The sequence below is a fragment of the Hippoglossus stenolepis genome, chromosome 5, assembly GCF_022539355.2.
Source record: "Hippoglossus stenolepis isolate QCI-W04-F060 chromosome 5, HSTE1.2, whole genome shotgun sequence".
NCBI classification, from domain to species: Eukaryota; Metazoa; Chordata; class Actinopteri; order Pleuronectiformes; family Pleuronectidae; genus Hippoglossus; species Hippoglossus stenolepis.
Genome location: NC_061487.1, coordinates 28,690,623 through 28,713,122, shown reverse-complemented (window position 1 = coordinate 28,713,122; position 22,500 = coordinate 28,690,623). Strand labels below are relative to the sequence as shown.

The 22,500-nt window shown below is 46.1% G+C and overlaps 1 protein-coding gene across 1 annotated transcript in view; it reads left to right on the top strand.

Moving 5' to 3' along the window:
• Positions 1-2,980: 2,980 nt before the first annotated feature.
• Positions 2,981-22,500, top strand: part of LOC118109104 (ankyrin repeat domain-containing protein SOWAHC) — a 22,564-nt gene continuing 3,044 nt past the window's right edge. Inside the window, exons 1-12 of the mRNA XM_035155941.2 lie at positions 2,981-3,093; positions 6,107-6,481; positions 6,738-6,871; positions 9,749-9,961; positions 13,420-13,464; positions 14,055-14,177; positions 14,363-14,374; positions 16,791-16,793; positions 19,033-19,119; positions 19,851-19,853; positions 19,973-19,975; positions 21,720-21,792. Coding sequence (XP_035011832.2) covers positions 6,151-6,481; positions 6,738-6,871; positions 9,749-9,961; positions 13,420-13,464; positions 14,055-14,177; positions 14,363-14,374; positions 16,791-16,793; positions 19,033-19,119; positions 19,851-19,853; positions 19,973-19,975; positions 21,720-21,792 — 1,027 coding nt within the window. The 5' untranslated portion in view covers positions 2,981-3,093; positions 6,107-6,150. The remainder of the gene's footprint in view (positions 3,094-6,106; positions 6,482-6,737; positions 6,872-9,748; positions 9,962-13,419; positions 13,465-14,054; positions 14,178-14,362; positions 14,375-16,790; positions 16,794-19,032; positions 19,120-19,850; positions 19,854-19,972; positions 19,976-21,719; positions 21,793-22,500) is intronic.

The window sequence follows — 22,500 nt, the reverse complement described above, 5'->3', positions numbered from 1 at the left end:
CAGCTCCTCATGACTCCTCACAGCTCCTCACGACTCCTCACAGCTCCTCACAGCTCCTCATGACTCCTCACAGCTCCTCACAGCTCCTCATGACTCCTCACAGCTCCTCATGACTCCTCACAGCTCCTCACAGCTCCTCACGACTCCTCACAGCTCCTCACAGCTGACTCCACAGCTCCTCACAGCTCCTCATGACTCCTCACAGCTCCTCATGACTCCTCACAGCTCCTCACAGCTCCTCACGACTCCTCACAGCCCTCACAGCTCCTCAGACTCCTCACAGCTCCTCACAGCTCATGACTCCTCACAGCTCCTCATGACTCCTCACAGCTCCTCACCCTCACAGCTCCTCATGACTCCTCACAGCTCCTCATACCACAGCTCCTCATGACTCCTCACAGCCCCTCATGACTCCTCACAGCTCCTCATGACTCCTCACAGCTCCTCACAGCTCCTCATGACTCCTCACAGCTCCTCACGACTCCTCACAGCTCCTCATGACTCCTCACAGCTCCTCACGACCTCAGCCCTCATGACTCTCAAGCCCCACAGCTCCTCATGACTCCTCACAGCTCCTCATGACTCCTCACAGCTCCTCACAGCTCCTCATGACTCCTCACAGCTCCTCCTCACAGCTCCTCATGACTCCTCACAGCTCCTCATGACTCCTCACAGCTCCTCCCCTCACGACTCTCACAGCTCCTCACCTCCTCACAGCTCCTCAGACCCTCACAGCTCCTCATGACTCCTCACAGCTCCGACTCTCACAGCCCTCCAGCCTCACGTCCTCACAGCTCCTCATGACTCCTCACAGCTCCTCCACATGACTCAAGCTCCTCATGACTCCTCACAGCTCCTCACAGCTCATCATGACTCCTCACAGCTCCTCACGACTCCTCACAGCTCCTCACAGCTCCTCATGACTCCTCACAGCTCCTCATGACTCCTCACAGCTCCTCACAGCTCCTCATGACTCCTCACAGCTCCTCACAGCTCCTCACGACTCCTCACAGCTCCTCACGACTCCTCACAGCTCCTCACAGCTCCTCACGACTCCTCACAGCTCCTCATGACTCCTCACAGCTCCTCATGACTCCTCACAGCTCTTCCAGCTCCAGCACCAGAGAGAGAGAGAGGAGGAGGAGAAGGAGGAGGAGCAGGAGCGAACAGTAACTTCACATCATCGTTTCTCCAGTTCTTCAATCAATCAAATTATATTTGTATAGTCTCATATTCACAAATCCCAGTTTGTCTCAGAGGCTTTAACAAGGTGAGACGTCCTCTGTCCTTAACCTCAACAAGAGTCATCTGAGGAGACATATTATATATCAAGCAGTCTTGTTGTAATCATAGTCCACGATCAGGATCCACCACGATCAGGATCCACCACGATCAGGATCCACCACGATCAGGATCCACCACGATCAGGATCCACCACGATCAGGATCCACCACGATCAGGATCCACCACGATCAGGATCCACCACGATCAGGATCCACCACGATCAGGATCCACCACGATCAGGATCCACCACGATCAGGATCCACCACGATCAGGATCCACCACGATCAGGATCCACCACGATCAGGATCCAACGGTCAGGATCCAACACGATTCAGGATCCACCACGATCAGGATCCAACACGGTCAGGATCCAACACGATAAAGGATCCACCACGATCAGGATCCACCACGGTCAGGATCCAACACGATAAAGGATCCACCACGATCAGGATCCACCACGATCAGGATCCACCACGGTCAGGATCCAACACGATAAAGGATCCACCACGGTCAGGATCCAACACGATAAAGGATCCACCACGATCAGGATCCACCACGATAAAGGATCCACCACGGTCAGGATCCAACACGATCAAGGATCCACCACGGTCAGGATCCACCACGATCCACCACGATCAGGATCCACCACGATCAGGATCCACCACGATCAGGATCCACCACGGTCAGGATCCAACACGATAAAGGATCCACCATCATGATCACGATCTCTGATTCTCGATCCACCATCATAATCCACGATGTGGATCTGTGGACGATAAGGCAAAGGGACTCCGGGGAAGAAGTGAAGTCAGTAACATGTATTGATGAGATATTAGTTTATTTGATGTGATAAGGATGGAGAAGAGGAAGGAGAAGCTGGGAAGAGAAGCTCCGTGTGTCATGTGTCCCCCGACCTTCTAGACCTATAGCAGCAGAACTAAGATCAGGTCCAAGACAAACCTGGACCGGCTCTAACTATAAGCTTTATCGTAAAGGAAGGTTTGAATCTTCAACGTACAGAGGGAGTCTGCCTCCAGAACTGAAGCTGAGATGATTCCACAGGAGAGGAGCTTGATGCTGAAGCTCTGGCTCCTCCTCTACTTTAGAGACTTTATAAATGACAGCCTGAATTCTGGGAGCTCAGGGCTCTAGTGGTGATCAGGTGCTTTCAGCTCTTTGAGGTATAATGGTGCCATGTTATTAAGGGCCTTGAATTTTAAATTCTATTCTAGATTTAACCGGAAGCCGGTGTAGCGAAGCTAACACAGGAGACATGTGGTCTCTTTTCTTGGGTTAGGTACATGGGTCCCTAACCCTAACCCTTGGGGTTGGGTTCCATAAATATGAAATATAATAAATCTTCTCTAAGTTATTAAAGTTGTAGAGAAACGTGGTGAACTTCCCTCTGAAGATCCAGCTGAAGACCAAACCAACAGGAAACTCACTTGATGTTTAAAACAATAAAACTGATGATGTCTCTGAATTTGCTTCAAACAGCTGATTCTGAAAATCATCTGACATTTTGAATCTTCTGTTTGTGAAAAGATGAAGTTTCAGTCTGATTGATTCTCACCTGAGTCACATGACGAGCCTCGTCCAATCAGCTGCTGAGGTGCGTGAGCTCAGTGTTTAATCTGATTAGTGTGTTAAAAATAACAGGTTGTGACTGGAGGCTCCTCCCAGCCGGACTCAGGGAAAGGGGCGTCGCCCTCTGCTCCCTGGACTCAGCCTGTCAATCGTCTCTGGCTGAAGCAGTCGGGGGGGTTCCAGACGAGGCTCTGGGATTTACTGATTTCCAGGTTTCCAGGTAAGAGCAGAGTCCGGTGGCCTGCAGGTCTCAGGCCGAGCTGCTCGTCTGAGCGATCAAACCTCTGTTTAGTTTCATTTGTCGCTAATGTGGGACATTTTTACTTGATTATATTTTGAATTAAAAATCTTCAGAAAACCATTTTAAAAATCACTTTACGATCATTTACAACAACAATAATCAGCGTTACCATTATATAAAACCACAAGCTAATCCCTGTTAGGACCGGGACTACAGTTCCCATGATGCTTTGAGGGAAGTGTGTGTGTGTGTGTCTCTCTCTGTGTGTGTGTGTGTGTGTCTGTGTGTGTCTGTGTGTGTGTGTGTGTGTCTGTGTGTGTATGTATGTGTGTGTGTGTGTGTGTGTGTGTGTGTGTCTCTGTGTGTGTGTGTGTGTGTGTGTGTCTGTGTGTCTCTGTGTGTGTGTGTGTCTCTGTGTGTGTGTGTCTGTGTGTGTCTGTGTGTCTGTGTCTGTCTGTGTGTGTGTGTGTGTGTGTGTGTGTGTGTGTGTGTGTGTGTGTGTGTGTCTCTGTGTGTGTGTGTGTCTCTGTGTGTGTGTGTGTGTGTCTCTGTGTGTGTCTCTGTGTGTGTGTGTGTCTCTGTGTGTGTGTCTCTCTGTGTGTGTCTGTGTGTGTGTGTGTGTGTGTATGTGTGTGTCTCTGTGTGTGTGTGTGTGTCTCTGTGTGTCTCTGTGTGTGTGTGTCTCTGTGTGTCTCTGTGTGTGTGTGTATGTGTGTGTGTGTGTGTCTCTGTGTGTCTCTGTGTGTGTGTGTATGTGTGTGTGTGTCTGTGTGTCTCTGTGTGTGTGTGTGTGTGTGTCTCTGTGTGTGTGTGTGTGTCTCTCTGTGTGTGTCTCTGTGTGTGTCTGTGTGTCTCTCTGTGTGTGTCTCTGTGTCTGATCCTCCACCCTGCCCTGATCCTCCACCTGCCCTGATCCTCCACCCTGCTCTGATCCTCCACCCTGCTCTGATCCTCCACCCTGCCCTGATCCTCCACCCTGCCCTGATCCTCCACCTGCTCTGATCCTCCACCCTGCTGATCCTCCACCCTGCTCTGATCCTCCACCCTGCCCTGATCCTCCACCCTGCCCTGATCCTCCCCCCTGCCCTGATCCTCCACCCTGCTCTGATCCTCCACCCTGCTCTGATCCTCCACCCTGCCCTGATCCTCCACCCTGCCCTGATCCTCCACCCTGCTCCGATCCTCCACCCTGCCCTGATCCTCCACCTGCCTGATCCTCCTCCCTGCTCTGATCCTCCACCCTGCCCTGATCCTCCACCCTGCTCTGATCCTCCACCCCTGCCCGGTCGAGACCCGACGACCCCCTGAAATGACACCGGGTTGTTTTATCAGAATGTACAAGGGGAGTATTGAGGGAAATCCAGATGTGTTTCCCGTCATATTCTCCGTGGTCCTGACTCCAAAGATTTTCACATGAAAGAAGAACTTGTTTGTTTTCCCTCATAAATGATCTGCGCCCGCGGCCATTTACAGATTCATTAACACGGTGGTTATCAGTTGTTATGAGCGTGAGCAGCAGCTCCTGTTATCTGAGCTCAAACGTAATTACCACCTCTGGGATTCATGTGTTGAAGATGAAGAGACTGAGCACACGTGAACCTTCGTTATCAATCAGCTGATCCATCAATCACTTTGATTTATTTAACATGTGAACGTGTGTGTTTTTACATGAACTCAATATTGTAAGATGAAAAATGATTCAATATGCTTCCTCTTGTTGACGCGTAAACGTTAAAAAGTTGAACGTGATTCAGTGAGTAAATGATGCTCCAGGAGCGGGGAAACATGTCGACCAATGAGGAGATGGCGTTCAGATGGGGTTCTGTCATCATGGTTTTCCTTCTTTTGACCTTTGACTCTTTTAATGACGTCTCTTCTGCAGTGGTGCAATGACACCTGACTGGAGACTCAGCGCCACCTACTGGCTCCTGATATAGTTCTCATTTATTTTGATTCCCTTTGATTGATGAACAGGTGTGAAAGGTTCCTCAGAGCAGAAGAGGAGTTCTGGGTCTGGATCAAACTGAACCTGGTTCTGTTGGTTTGCAGTGAAAACACTTTGTTGGATAGTTTGGACTTTTGGACCAATCACAGGAAGTAGAGACAGAATTAGAATTAGAAGAAGAAGAAGAAGAAGAAGAAGAAGAAGAAGAAGAAGAAGCTGCAGTCTTCACCTCTGACGATATAATGTTTGAACTCAAGGACGTTCATTTGGTGCATTTGAATTAGTGGAGTACTGTAGTACTGTGGGGTACTGTTGAGTACTGTAGTACTGTAGCATTGTAGTACTGTAGTACTGTAGAACTGTGGAGTACTGTGGAGTACTGGAATACTGTAGTATTGTATTACTGTGGAGTACTGTAGTACTGTAGTACTGTAAAACTGTGGAGTACTGTAGTACTGTAATAGTGTAGTACTATGGAGTAGTGTAGTACTGTGGAGTACTGTAATACTGTAGTATTGTATTACTGTGGAGTACTGTGGAGTACTGTAGTACTGTAGTACCGTAAAACTATGGAGTACTGTAGTACTGTAATAGTGTAGTACTATGGAGTAGTGTAGTACTGTATTACTTTGGAGTACTGGAGTACTATTGACTACTGCGCCTGAAGGTGCTGATGCTGGGAGTAATACCATCATGATGTCACCATGGCAACCAGATGAAGCACTTCATTCATTCAAGACTACCCCCCCCCAACTGACAACACGCCCACGTCAGACGCCGTCTACAAACCAATCAGAGTCAAGTATAGGTAGACTCCGCCCACGTAGGTGATGACGACAGGACGCACGTATGTCAGACAGAACTCTTTAGTCCCTAAATTACAATGTGAACCAAAAGTAACCAGATCAAAGGAAACTATGGATCAAACACATGAAGCTTCAGACTCTCAGATGTCGTCTGAACTTTTTATTCTCGTTTCTTAAACCTCTCACAAAGATGAGATATATATATTATATTTTTTCATATAAAATTTTCTCTTCTCATTTTCATTCCAGAGTCAAACTCTCGTCGACAGTCGAAGACTCTCAGGACAATGGAGGAAGATTTCCAGTCTCCAGTGAACTTTGACCTCCTGCGCTCTGACGTGACACAAGACGAGCAGGATTCAAATCCAGACCCAGGACTGGACCTAGTGTCCCAGGATCAACCAAACCAGAACCATGAGAGTCTGACAAAGCTCCAGGAGCAACTGAATCCTCGCTGTGATCTGGAGGTCAAAGGTCAGACAGAACGTCGTCCAGATTCACCTGACGACCAGGATTCATCTGATGTCCACGATGGTCCAGAGGGTGGAGGACGTTTAACTGAGTCCGACCTGAGTCCAGTCGACCTCCTGGGTCGGTCGGGATCAGATCCTAACAGAGGTGAGAAGTAACTGATGTTTTAAACTGAAGCGATAAAAGTCTGTTTCTGTACAAACGTACATTAAACAACAAATCTTTTTGGTTTATGACCTGTACTGCAGCCAACCACCAGGGGGCGATCCACGCTCTATGCTCTTCGGAGCTCCGTGGTGGCCTCTACAGGAACCCTCCCACGTGGAGTCGTATCACAAGTGGCGCCCTCTAGAGTCTTGAATCAGAAAGTCTAACCCCCCCTCCTCCCTGTGTTTACATGAAGCTTCAGGTCAGGACGCCGAGCATCAGGTCGTCCATCACTCACACCGTGACCTGACAACTGCAGCAGCCAATCAGGACGGAGCCGGGGGGGCACGTGGCAGCGTCCCGGCGCTGGTTGTCACTCAGGCAGAGGAGGTGAGAGCAGAGCATGATGGGAAGTGAAGATGAGGGTCTCATGTATATTCATGTTCTTTGTTTAAACGCTGTGTGATCAGGTTCAGAGCCGGACGCTGTGACAGCTTCTCTTCTTCATCTTCTTATTTCAAACCTCTGAGACGAAGATGAATTCAGATCTGCTGCCACATCCAGGACCAACAGCGTCTCCGCTTCTTCTCTCGTCTTCCTTCACGACGTTTCTGTCAATAATCAGAGCAATAGTTTGACTTTGTGTCATCAATAAGAAAAATCTGCCTGGTTTCATTCTCAATGTTTTTTAATTATACAGATGAAACAATTATTCTTAATTAATAATCAATAATCAGTGTAATTGATTAATTGAGAACTGAATCTGTCGGGTTTCCAATAAAGTCACTGTGGTGTGAGGCCCCGGACCCCCACAGCCCCCAACAGCTGCAGACCTGGTTCTGGACTTGGTTCTGGTCCTGGTTCTGGTCCTGCTGTTATTTAATCAGATGCTCAGATACAGGAAGTAATTTGAATTATAATAAGACACACACACAGTCTCATATGATGACAAACAAACTGTTAATAATAGCAACTCCTAAAGAGCAGTTTCTGTTTCATATTCTGAGAAATGATTTAAGAAATTAGCTCCAATCAGCAGCTCTGAGTCAAACTGAGTCAAACTGAGTCAAACATTTAAAATCTGTAATAATTGTTTTATTAATCACACACACTCAAAAAGTGAAAAAACACCCATTGAAAATGGAGGAATCGGCTTCGACTGACAACTTTCACATGAACTGTTGTTCCCTAGCACATACAGGACACAGGACACAGGACACATGACACAGGACACAGGACACATGACACAGGACACAGGACACAGGACACAGGACACATGACACAGGACACAAGACACATGACACAGGACACAGGACACAGGACACAAACACAGGACACATGACACAGGACACATGACACAATGACACAGCAGACACAGACACAGGACACAGGACACAGACACATGACACAGGACACAGGACACAGGACACAGGACACATGACACAGGACACAGGACACAGGACACAGGACACATGACACAGGACACAGGACACAGGACACATGACACAGGACACAGGACACAGGACACAGGACACATGACACATGACACAGGACACATGACACAGGACACAGGACACAGGACACATGACACAGGACACAGGACACAGGACACAGGACACAGGACACATGACACATGACACAGGACACAGGACACAGGACACATGACACAGGACACAGGACACAGGACACATGACACATGACACAGGACACAGGACACAGGACACATGACACATGAACACAGACATCACATCTGCTTCAGCTGCTTTTATTTTGAAGGAACAGGAGCTGATCAGTTAAGCTGCTTTTATTTTCAAAAGTTTGAACATATATAAAAAAATGAAATCACATTGTGAATCTAAGTGTTATATTTTAAACACTATCGATGTGTTTGTCCACAGATTGAATATTTGTCTCATAGTGTGTACGTCAGTGGGTTTTACTGTGAAACAACACGCTGCTCTGAACACGCTGTAAACGTGACGCTCTGTGTGAAGATTCATTCTGAACCAGGAACCTGTAAATCTCTGTCGTTAATATTTACTGTGTGTGTGTGTGTGTGGCAGTAATTAGCTCTCCTGGGAAGCCCGTCCTGAACAGTTAAAGGACAACTGTGTCTCTGTGAGATGTTAAACTGCTGCTGCTGAAGTCTGTTGCCGACTGAGGCCTAATTGTACTCAACAGGCCGAGGCAGCTCATTCTCTCGCTCCGAGCGGCGAGTGAAGATGAACGCCACTTTCAGGCAGACGGACATTTTGTGTCGTGTAAACACTCTGTTATATGCTAATGCTGCTGTGTGAGGGACACAAGCGCAGACTGGAGTCGAGAGCTGGACGTTCATGTCCCAACGACGGAAACATCAGAGATGTCCAACTTCATCAAACTCACATGTGGAAATAAATTCATGCTCGAATGTTTGTACTTTTAAGTCTCATGTTTTCAGACCTGAACTGAACCACACATATGTTCCTGACATGTTCTGGAGGTTCTGTATGTGAGAACAAGTGTCAGAGTGAGTCCATGTGAGGACACAGCAGGACAATGTCCTGAAGCTTCCCAGAGAGCGAGTGGACGTGTTGATGAGGTTTCTAACACGTGACGGACGTGAAACTGGAAGAACACAAACATCTCAGGATGAAGAAGAGGAGCCGTACACGTAGAAGACGAAGACGTCCACTTGGAAACACGAGGAGGTTCCAGATCTTTTGGTGATGAGGGCCGACGCCGGTGTGGATGAGCTGTAAACAACAACACTGATCTTTCCACAGCAGAGTTTATACGTCATGCCCCGCCTCCTGCTGCTCTACAGGCTCCGCCTCCTGCTGCTCTACAGGCTCCGCCCCTCGCCTGATGTTCCCCACTTGTTCCTGTTTGAACGAGTCGGACCCGACAACCTGCTGCTGCTGCTTCACAAACACTGACTACACAACATGTCCAGAAACAACCTGCTGCTGCTTCACAAACACCAACTACACAACACGACCAGACAACATTTTACACAGTTCAAGTGTGAAAACGGCTTCAGCTCTTTTCCGTCTGCCCCCCCTCAGGGGTCCTGAGCCCTGGTTTGAGAACCACGTCTCAGAGCAGCTGAGAGGATGCAGATGAAAAATCTCATGCTTTTACTTTGAATTAAAACATATTTGAATACGCCCCCTTAGATGTGAATAATAAATCCTTAATATTAATACATCATTAGTATTGATGAATATAGATGAAAATAATATTCAGTTGCAGCGCCGACCCATGTGTTTCCTGTGCATTTCACAGTGTCCAGCTCCAGGGGCCGTGGTTGGGACCCCGGTGAGTCCGACACCATCAGAGCCTCAGAGAGCGGAGAGACCTGCACACCAGGTGGCCCCTGAGAACCTGCTCACCGATCTGAGCTCCAGCAGCGATGGAGGAGACATGACCTGCTGCGACCTCCTGTCGCTCCGCAGCGACTCCGTGTCTCTAGGCAGCGAGACGACCATCTCCAGGAAGGTGAGTGAGACACGTCCGTCCTGTCTCACATCATCGGTGAAAACTTTTCATGTTTTTATATTCTTTAGATCAGACGACAGGATTTATATCAATTTAATTATAAATCAGCAGATTTTTCTTTTTCCTGTTTCTCATCAAACTACAGCAGTGTAGTTTTTAACTGAACCGCTGCAGAGCGTTGTGGGACAACACTCTCTCCTCCACAGAGGACGACCCTGTTCACACCTGGTGTTAATGAACCGATCACACACGTTTGTTCGATCACGCCTGACGTTGAAATGGATGAAGCTGTGTCCAGATTCAGGACTCGTCTTCAGCTCGTCCTGCTGTTATCACTGTTTCACACCTGAGCTCAATGGTCCATGTCTAAATAAGATAAAACAAATAAATACAATCATCAGCCAACATCATTAGATTATTGTTGAGACTGTTCGAGGCTGTTCAGGTCGTTATGATGATATTTGTCCAATCAGTTAATCGACACAAATATTTGTACAAAGAATCCTCTTTACAGGCCACAAAGAAAGATTCTAAATTCAGATTAAGCTTTTTTATTTTAGCTCCACTGTTAGTGCACCACATTCGTCATTTAGAACAGTCAGATTTAAAGAAGGCTGTTTACATCACTGATGAGGAACATCGTCTTCATCACAGAAATCATCCCTGACCCAGATATTTTACTGTGTCTAATATATACGTGTGTTTGGACGTTAACACCAGGTGTCAACGGGGTTATTGTTCAGACGTGACGTCCATCTTCTTCGTCCGACCTCCAGAAACATTTATCAAAGTCACAGCAAGCCCGTCTGGAAAAAACGTTGAGATGAACCCGTAACTAAACATTCTTGTTCCTGTGAAGTGATCTCGTCTCATCGTCGGCCAGCAGGGGCTCACTCGGGGTTAGCTCGATGAACGAATGACGAGGCTGTAGTGTAATCATAATTCCCTTGACCTCTGGTGACCCCGGTGAGCTCTGACAACGAGGACGGTGAATGAGAACAGATCACATGAGCGTTTTAACACAGAGCCTGATTTCAATAGGAAAACATGGTTGTTGTAAAATCTCAATTTATATGTAAATGTGAGCAGAATGTTTCATTACTTGCATCACCAGCAGGTCCCTGAGGTCCCGCCCCAGCTGCGTCGTCATTCAAACAGAACATTAAAGATCAATCAATCAAACTTTATTACCAACCGCGTACGAACAAGGTCCATCTGATCAGACGAATACGAATGATGTCATCATGTCATGATTACACCAGGAACACCACAACGAATCAACGGGGGGGGGTCGTCTCCTCCTCTTCCTCTTCCATGTTTTCAGGTGTGTTCATGTGGGTGGAGCCTGTGCCCGATTGGTCCATGAAGCGGGATGTCCTGCCCCCCCACCTGCTCACATACAGTCTGTATCATAAAGAACGACATGCTCCCCCTCCTCTTCTTCCTGCTCCTCCTCCTCCTCCTGCTCCTCCTCCTTCTCACAGACAGGTGTGAACTAACTGAACCTTTATTTCTTCTGATGTGATATAAAATGATAACGAGCTCCTCGTCAGGAGGAGGCTGACGTTGTTGGACGAGTTTAAAATCCTCTCAGTCCTCAGACATCCGAATGTGTCTGAACTGAACTTCTCCAGTTTAAAGAGAAAACACAGAAAACAGGTGAAGAGAGGAAGAGGAGACATGAAAGAGATTCCTTCATGTATCCGATGGAGAGAATGAAAGAATAAATCCCACAATGGGCCGATGCTCATTAACACGTTAAGAGGAGACCTCTCCAATCTGCTGCGCTAACAACAGACAGTAAATAAAGATGAAAGCTGCCTCGTCCTCTCTGAAGTGTGTTTGAGTCTTTTTAGGGATTTAATGGATTCGTTAGATTTTACCCCTTACTCCTCCTTCAGGGAGGTTCACTGTGTGTCTGCAAGGACTCACACTGCAACAATTACACAACAACTCAAAGATGATTCGTACTGCACGTTGTTATTTTAGGTTATTTTATCCACTTTCAAACGTGAGGCGCTATGAGAAAAACTCAGAATCAGCTGTTAAAGAAAAATCATAGTATACTGAGAAATACATTTTATCAAGAATAAACAACAGGAACATGTGGGGAACATCCAGGCGAGGGGCGGAGCCTGTAGAGCAGCAGGAGGCGGGACAAAGATCAGTGTTGTTGTTTACAGCTCATCCACACCGGCGTCGGCCCTCATCACCAAAAGATCTGGAATCTCCTCGTGTTTCCAAGTTGACGTCTTCGTCTTCTACGTGTACGGCTCCTCTTCTTCATCCTGAGATGTTTGTGTTCTTCCAGTTTCACGTCCGTCACGTGTTAGAAACCTCATCAACACGTCCACTCGCTCTCTGAGAAGCTTCCACACATTGTCCTGCTGTCTCCTCACATGGACTCACTCTGACATTTTATATCCTCCAGGACACGTCAGGAACATTTCGGGAACTTTATCAGGTTCAGTGTTTGTTTGTTTGACAAAGTTTAATTTTACAGAATAAACAATGTAGAAAAGATGAACATTTAAATTAATATTTATGTAAATATTTGTTTATTTTCTTAAAATTCTTTGTAAACCTCAACAACGTTTCTGTCATCAGGGTTTGATAACATCTTAGATTGATGTTCTTCATATATGTACTGCTGGGTGTCGTCTGCGTAACAGTGGAAGTGTACGAGGTGCTTTCTGATGATGTTGCCTAAAGGGAGCAGATATAAGCTGAAGAGCATCGGTCCAAGGACAGAACCCTGTGGAACTCCATGACTAACTTGTGTGTGCATGGAGGAGTCAGTGTTCACATGAACAAACTGAAATCTATGTGATAAATATGATTTAAACCAGTCTGATGTTCCTTTGATCCCGACATGTTGCTCCAGTCTCTGTCACAGGATCTTATGATCTGTGGGGTCAGATGCTGCACTAAGATCCAACAGGACCAGTAAGAGACAAGTCCATTATCTGAGGACATGAAAAGGTCGTTAGTAACTGTTAACATATGGGTCATATTGATTTGGGTCTAATCAGCTAAAACATCTGGATCCAGAGTGGGCTTTTGAAGCAGAGGTTTAATTACAGCTACTTTAAAAGCTTGTGGTACGCAGCCGGTTAACAAAGACATATTAATCTGATTTATCATGAAACTGTCAATTAGGGGGAGAACTTCCTTAAAAGGTCCAGTTGGGACAGAGTCTAAAAGACAAGTTGTTGGTTTAGATGATGAAACTAGTGACGTCGGTTCAGGAGATCAACTGAAGAAAAGAGGTCCAGATATAGATCAGGTGCTACAGGTGGTTCTATGGTTTCTGGACTAGACCGTGTATCTGTGCTGTTTATGCAGTGGATTGTTTCCCTGATGATTAGAATTTACTCTACTATAAATGTACTCTATTACTTTGAAACAGCTGCAGGTTCAGCATCAATGTCGATAATTGTCATGTTTTTGTGTTGCAGAGTGAAGACGACGACACCAGGAGTGTGACAGCCTCCTCCGTCACAGTAAGTACACACTAACACTTTTACTAATCTGTGTGTGTTTATTTTGTTATACTCACTGTGGATCAAACTCTGGATCAAACTGAACCTGGTTCTGTTCCAGAGTGAAAACACTTTGTTGGATTGTTTGGACTTTTGGACCAATCACAGGAAGTAGAGACAGCACTAATAATAATAATAATAATAATAATAATAATAATAATAATAATAATAATAATAACTTGAATTAATTAAGCACCTTTCAGGAGACCAAAGGACATTTTACATGTGTCACTGTGGAACTCTCTGATGTGACGTGATGTCAGTGGTTTATTGATGTGTAGAAAAGATGCCGCGTCCACTTTAAAACACTAGTACTTGGTACCGTGCTGTGACCGGATCAGGTCCAGTCTACATCCAGGACATGGTCCAACCTCACAGCCCAGCCCGTCCACGTCGCTCTGCATCGGCCAATCAGCTTGATTCTTGCTGTTCTGGGTTTGTTCCCTCATGGTTGATGCACTTATTGTACGTCGCTGTGGATAAAAGCGTCAGCTAAATGAAATGTAATGTAAATGCTGTTCTGTCAGTAACGGTTCCCCTGGGTTCTCCAGTCTCTGTTCCACAGGGTGCAGCTGGACCCTCTGGAGAAGGCCTGGTTGAGGAGCTCAGCTCTGGGAAACATGGCGGCTCAGCAGCAGCTGCTCGCTCAGGAGCCCGGCCTCGTGGTGAAGAAGGTAACGACACAGAGCGTCTTCATCACACAGGAAACTACAGTAACACAACGTTCACAACAACTGACACAGAGGAACCAATCAAATGTTCCTGTAACCAATCAGAGCTGTCAGCCAATCAGAGAGGAGGAACTTATCCATGTTTTAAATGATGAATGAAACTTGTTCTTCTTCTCTGCTCTCGTCAGGACTTCATCACAGTGAGTATCTCATCATCTCTTCACCATGAACAGTTACAAACATCAACAAGTGAAAAGTTCTTACACCGAAGTAACAATGAGAGATAAATCTGCCTCCTCTTGTTTATCAGCTCCGTGCTAAGTCTCGGTCACTGAAACTCGAAACACGGCATCAGAGCAGTAAACAAGTCAGTAATCTGCTGGTTGAGATGAACAGAGGAGACGGGGGGGGGTAACGATCCTATTAGTTTAAATCTGAAGCTGCAGACAGACGCTGAAGATGATGAAGATGACGAAGAGAAATCCCATCGGGCAATGGGGCAGATAAACCATGGCTGCCATAACAGGACACTTAATAATAAGACTTTACACCTAAAATTAAAATGGATGAGTGAACAGCTTCCTTTTTAAAACCATCGCCTCCTTGTGCTTGTTTGTCTTCACCAACCAGAGCAGTTTGAGGTCACTGTGACCTTTGACCTCTGAATCTATTCAGTTCATCTTTGAGTCCAAGTGAGGACACAAAAACATACATTCAGCCACTAGGTGTCGCTGGGGAAGATTTATAAAAACTAAAAACTATGTCAAACAGAAATTCACAGAAGAACAAAACCAAGGGGTTTTATTCAGACGTCAAAATGTTTAGGGTGACAACAGTGATGTCATCGAGGCGCCTGAAATCAACCAATGAACACCAGCAGCTGCTTTTATCAAATCATAAAATGTATGACAATCATGAAGTGATGTGAACAGAATTCCATGTTTTCATGATGTCACAGTTTCCACACGTGTGTTTTGATGTTGTTGACGTGTTTCATGGTAACGTGTTCACATGTACGTCCTCTGTTGGCTTCCTCCTGGTGACGTCCTGTGTGACATGAACCTCATCGCACATGAAGGGGGTGAGTCATTAACAACCACAAAGTGTGTGTGTGTGTGTGGGGGGGCAGGAAGTAGAAACAGGAAGTAGAGCTTGGTGTGATAACAGCTGTGTCTCTATTCAGCGGCTGCATCCTGTGGAGGACCTGATCTACGCCGCCGTCGGCTACATCCTCCAACGGCCACACGGCGCCGGCCGAATCGAAATGAGACGGTCTGGTCTAACTATTGCGTCACCAGCTTGTCCCACCGTTACAGCCGTCGCCTAGCAACAGAGAAATGGACGAAAAATGTTCACGTGTTACGTTAGCTGTTCGGTTGAGTTCCTACATTTAAAAATATATTCTCAAGATGTTTTCTCCTCACTTTCTGCCGCCATTACCTCCTGCTCCTCCTCCTCCTGCTGCTGCTCCTCCTCCTGCTGCTCCTCCTCCTCTCCTGCTGCTCCTCCTCCTCCTGCTGCTCCTCCTCCTGCTGCTCCTCCTCCTCCTCCTGCTCCTCCTCCTCCTGCTGTGCTCCTCCTCCTGCTCCTCCTCCTCCTCCTCCTGCTGCTCCTCCTCCTCCTGCTGCTGCTGCTCCTCCTCCTGCTGCTCCTCTCCTCCTCCTCCTGCTGCTCCTCCTCCTCCTGCTGCTCCTCCTCCTCCTCCTCCTGCTCCTCCTCCTCCTCTTCCTGCTGCTCCTCCTCCTCCTCCTCCTGCTGCCTCCTCCTGCTGCTCCTCCTCCTCCTCCTCCTGCTCCTCCTCCTCCTGCTGCTCCTCCTCCTCCTCCTGCTGCTCCTCCTCTGTGCTGTGTTCACTGAACGTCAGATTTATTTAGTTTTGACTCGTCTCCATTGAGTCAAAGATTCTTCAGCGTGTTTCCAACATATGTTGCGACTGTTTGAAACGTCCTGGTTGTGTCAGAAGTCGAGTTCCACATAAGTTTCTTCTTCTGGAGCTTCTGTGAAGGACCCCCCCCCATAGAGCGAGAATAAAGACCTGTCCATATGCCTGTTGTGTCCCCCCTTCGCTGCCATCAGTGGTTTGACCCTCGCTCCGCTCCACACTCTTTATCTTCTTTTCATGATTCACTTCAAGTGTAACGTGTGTAGTTTACGCCTGTTTGATGTTCTTTGTCCTGCTGCTTTCACGCACGTTGTGCTAACTCCCGCCCGTCACCACAAACAGCCGACAGATGCCCGGCACACGACGGTCGGCCGGCAGTGGACGGTTTGTGTCACTGCTGGTTCTCCCTCCTGAACGTGTCACAGGACGAAGGCTTCCTGCCGAGACAGACATGTGTCCGTCATGTCTGAAAACGTGTCACACGCAGCGTTTGTGGCTCGTGGTCGTTGACAGTTTTCACCGAAATGAAATGTCTGCTCTCGCTATTCACCATCACTGTTCCTCGAGTATCTTCTGTAACTCAGTAGAGTAGACAATCTACTTCCTGTTTACACCACATGACGTGATGTTATTTTCAGGTGTGTTAGTGTGAGCGGAGATTATTACTGGTGTGTGTGTGTGTCTCACGTTTCTGTCGTCTTCTGTTTGTTTCTCGCTCCTCGGAACTCGTCCAGTTTGTAAGTTCACTCCGTTTTTCTCTCTGTGTTTGTGCTTTTAGTGCCGATGAGCCAAGCTATGGTTTTCAACCAGCAACTGCTGTTAGAGACATAACAGATTCTTGTCTGACTGTCTCTGATTGTCAGACGGATACTTGTGTATACTACTACTACTATTGTAGCGTAGGTTTTCAAAACCATCAACCAAAAAGAGTTGGGCGCCAGACAGGGCTTCTTCACCTGTCCATTTATTAAACTATTTCACGGTAAAGGAGCTATGTTAGCTTAAAAGCTTGTTAACCTAAACACAACAGCCATCAAAGGAAAAGAAATCACAAACAATTCTGTTCATCTATATATTCAATCAATTATTCAAATCAAAATAACAATCAAATCAAAGACATATGATTAATAAACAAACATCAAGAACTCATTTTCACCAAAATATCAAATCATCAATAGAAAACAAATTAATTTCCAAATAAGAAGATTATCTGTCCACTAAATAAACAAATGAAACAAGTGTTCAGGAGAGTTCGTTGAGAGTGTAGTCCGAGTTCTGAAGATGTGTGTGATTGTGTGTGTGTGTGTGTGTGTGTGTGTGTGGGGGGGGGGTGTGTGTTGGTGAGGGGAGTTAGGGTCCATGAAAGTGAAAAGTGAGGGAAATGTGTTTTTGAGGGGCTCCTCACTCGAGGCAAAGGGAATCGGGGAAGCCAGGAGAGTTTGAAAATGGAGACTTAGCTTGTATGGTTCAACCAGGACAGAGGGGACCAGGTCCAATCTTCTCCATCAGGCTCCAGGGATCAGCTCGTTTGTCTCTCGGTCCAGGACGATTGTGAAATAAATCCAGCTGGTTCTTGGATCAAATTCCCAGAAAGTAGTTTATCTTTTTGTGATCTCCTTCCTACAGTCACTCTCACTCCTCAGTTGTCTTCTATGTGCCTTTGTTTGAGTTTCCATCCTCCTTTGGCTCACAGGTGCATCATCTCCCTCGCACCTCCTTTCCCTGTTGAGGTGTAAAGGGCCCTTCTGTCTTTTTAGTGTTCTCCTTACTGCTACACTATTACTACTACTACTAATATGTGTATGTATAAAGCACAACCAGTGATTTAATAGAAATGATGCAAATAAGATGAAGTTATGAAAAAATGTAATATTTTTGTAGGATGGAATATCATCTGATCAGCTGTAGGGGGGGTTGTCATTCTATTGAGCTGATCACTGACCTGCAGATGATCAATAGTTTTATTAAATCAATGACGACGTCGTTTCTTGAATCTGTGAGAATATTTTCTTCAGAACTAATGTTCAGTGTTCTGAGAGAAGCTACAGCTCATTTAAATAAAATCCTGCTCTGAAGTGAAGTCATGGTTAATTAGGTTAAACACACACACACACACACACACACACACACACACACACACACACACACACACACACACACACACACACACACACACAGTAATCACAGTGGGAGTTAATTCTCTTAAAGAGCCATATTCAAGGACACTCATCTGATCGTGTTGAATCAGAACTTGGTGCTGGAATCGATGAGTGTTGAGAGGACACGAGGACACGAGGACACGAGGACATTTACACACGTCAAGAAAATTCTGAAACCTTGTTAGAAGGTGCAGGTGTGTTTCCATCAGGAAGTAGACGTCCTTATCTCTTGTCTTTGATTTACCTAATTGTTAACTAACAGTTCATTTGGATTTGATGGTGGTGATGAGGCACCTTGACGTTGGTAGCCACCTGCTAATAAACCCAATAAAGACGATGATGTAACAGTTAAAATGATAAGTGATCTTTCATCGAATTAGTTTCATGATTTATCATTTTCAGCTGATCATCATTTGAAATATTTATATTTTTCTATGTCTATTTACTGAAGGTTGAATTTATAATTAGTTTGGACAGAATTTACATTATTTTTTTTTTGAACCACTACTTTCATCGTCTGAATCATTCACAACAAAATCAACTGAATGTTTTAACGTTTGTTTCTTGGTGGTTTATGGCTCCATTTAGAACGTTATGTCCCATCTGCTAACATGGAGGAGGAGGGGTTTATGACATATACTGCAACCAGCAACCAGGGGGCGATTGGTTTCATTTTGGGGAGCCATCATGTCGTCCATGTTTATGTACGGTCTGTGATCTAGAAGAAACAGAGTTGAGTGTTGTCAGGTAACGTGTGTGTGTGTGTGTGTGTGTGTGTGTGTGTGTGTGTGTGTGTGTGTGTGTGTGTGTGGTTCAGACTGCTCTTCACTGGGCAGCGAAGCAGGGTCGTCAGGAGGTCGTGGACATGATGCTTCGCTCCGGAGCCGACGTCAACGTCCGATCAGTGAGTGGCGTGTGTGTGTGTTTGTTCTTGTACAGATTCTTTGTGGGGACATTTTGGCTGGCCCTCACTTAATGGACTGTTGGAGGGTTAACACATTAGGGTTGGGTTAGGGTAAGGTGTGTGTATATAATGTTCATAACAATAATTAGATCATAGTTAAGCTCCAGCTGAGCAAAGCAAAACAGACAAATCACTTATTGCCTCCTTAATTAGAAAATGAACGTTTAGTCTCTAATCATTTAGGAGTTAATGGCTCTGATAACAAGAGCGTCAGTCAATCCAAAATCAATAATCCATACGATCACTTCAGGTCAGCGACTTCGTTTAAATACTCATCAGAACATTTTTATTTTATTGCAAAGACTAACAATGAAAACACAGAAGAAAAGATTCCCCTAACGCAGTTTAATTAAAGATAATTATCCTCTTCCTCTTCCGATTATACCTTGAATAAAAGTTTGAACTAACAATTTAGTAGCACTTACATGTCACTTACTTATAGAACTTTGTAGTTTGTCTTTCCTGAAGAAATTGTTCTTTCTCTATTCTTGTTGTTCTGTTTGTTCCTCGTGGTTGATGCACTGATTGTGAGTCGCTCTGGATAAAAGTGTCAGCTCAATGAAATGTAATGTATATAAATATAATGCTTTTAATTTAGAATCTTTTGTTTGTGTCTAAATGTTTTTCTGTTTCTCGTCTTTTTCATTGTTTGTTTCTCATCGTCACATCAGCATGTGAGTGTTAAGAGTTAAAGAGTCACATTCAGATTCAGTGTTTCACTGTCAGATCTGTGACCTCTGACCCTCACTGTCCCCCCCTCTGTCCCCCTCTGCTCACATGCGTCCCTGTGAAGGGGGTAAGTTGTCAATGTTTGAATCATTTGGCCTGTAGATGACGTGTGGACGACCTTAAGACAACCTGTGTACGACCTTAAGATGACGTGTGTACGACGTGTACACGACCTGTAGACGACCTGTGGACGACATGTGGACGACCTTTGGACGACCTGTAGACGACCTGTAGATGACATGTGGACGACCTGTGGACGCAAGTGGACGACGTGTGGACGACGTGTGTACAACCTGTGTACGACGTGTACACGACCTGTAGACGACCTGTGGACGACCTGTAGACGACCTGTAGATGACATGTAGATGACGTGTGTACGACCTGTACACGATGTGTGGACGACCTGTAGACGACCTGTGGACGACCTTTGGACGACCTGTAGACGACATGTAGATGACGTGTGTACGACCTGTACACGATGTGTGGACGACCTGTAGACGACCTGTAGACGACCTGTGGACGACCTGCGGAAGACCTTTGGACGACCTGTAGACGACCTGTAGATGACGTGTGTACGACCTGTACACGATGTGTGGACGACCTTTGGACGACCTTTGGACGACCTTTGGACGACCTGTAGACGACCTGTGGACGACCTGTGGACGACCTGTAGACGACCTGTAGACGACCTGTAGATGACGTGTGTCCAAACGACATGTACACGATGTGTGGACGACCTGCGGACGACCTTTGGACGACCTTTGGACGACCTGTCGACGACCTGTAGATGACGTGTGTACGACCTGTACACGATGTGTGGACGACCTTTGGACGACCTTTGGACGACCTTTGGACGACCTGTAGATGACCTTTGGACGACCTGTAGAGGACATGTGGACGACGTGTGACATCTTTCTCTGTACTTGGACGATGAGCCTTAGAAAGTGTCACAATGTGGTGAACACAGCTGTGAGCTGATGTTGATGATTGTCAGCGTTTAGCCCAAAGTGATGACATCACATACAGGAGCTTCTTCACACACGGCGGCGTCCTGACGCACTGACTGAGACGGAATCGCTACATGTGCGTCTCACGTGGACGAATGTGACAGTGTGTTTGTTCTCCACATCAAAGCCTCCAGGGCCCATTTAAAGTCACGATGATGTTCTTTAAACTACAGACCTGTTAATCAGCTGCGTCTGTCATTAAGCTGCAGACGTGAGCGTCTGTCACTGACAGGATGACGGACAGCTGATCCGCTGGGACTCGACTGTGTTAATGTGAACGAACCTCCAGGAAACCACGAGGAGACAAGATGATGGACACAGATGTTTCAGGCAGAGAAACCAAAGAAGAAGAATCCTTGAGATTGAGGTCGACAGACACGTCTGTCTCTTCTTCTTTGGTTTCATTTGATGATCTGAGATGAATTCTTCACTTCCTCATTAAACTATCAAAAGTCATCCAGACCTGATCTTTATGTTTGACTTTTTTTCAAACCTGCAGAAATCTGTAGTTTTATTGAAGGTAACGCTGCGTTTCATTCTGTCGCCTGTTGGTGGCGTCATATCCTCTTTGTGCACGTGTCGGTGTTTAGTCAAAAGTGACTTTTTATCCAGTTTGAAGTTTTTAAATCTTTTAAACTTTTCTGAAATCATTGCAACAAACTGATCTTAAACAAAGTCACTTTAAAAGGAACCAAAACATCAGAGATTTAAAAACTTCACATGATCCAGTTAATTAATGTGCAGTGAGTCAATACAGCCACCTGCAGTGTGACTGAAAATATCTTTACAACATTTTATTCACAGGGTTACACAGCGCTGCACCTCGCCTCCATCCACGGCCACCAGCACGTCATCCACGCCCTCGTCAACACCTACAGTGAGTCAATACATCCGCCTGCAGAGAGTCAATACATCCAGCTGCAGAGAGTCAATACATCCGCCTGCAGAGAGTCAATACATCCGCCTGCAGAGAGTCAATACATCCACCTAAGAGGTCAATACATCCTGCAGAGTCACATCCCTGAAGACAACCGTGCAGAGAGTCAATACATCCACCTAAGAACTGCAAGAGTCAATAATCACCTAGAGAGAGTCAATACATCCACCTGCAGAGAGTCAATACATCCGCCTGCAGAGAGTCAATACATCCACCTGCAGAGAGTCAATACATCCGCCTGCAGAGAGTCAACTCAGAAGTCAATACATCCCCTGCAGAGAGTCAATACATCCGCCTGCAGAGAGTCAATACATCCACCTAGAGAGAGTCAATACATCCACCTGCAGAGAGTCAATACATCCACCTGAAGAAGTCAATCATCCGCCTGCAGAGAGTCAATACATCCACCTGCAGAGAGTCAAACATCCGCTAGTCACCGAGAGTCAATACATCCACCTAGAGAGAGTCAATACATCCACCTGCAGAGAGTCAATACATCCACCTGCAGAGAGTCAATACATCCGCCTGCAGAGAGTCAATACATCCGCCTGCAGAGAGTCAATACATCCACCTAGAGAGAGTCAATACATCCACCTGCAGAGTCAGTCATCCACCTGCAGAGACAATACATCCGCCTGCAGAGATCAA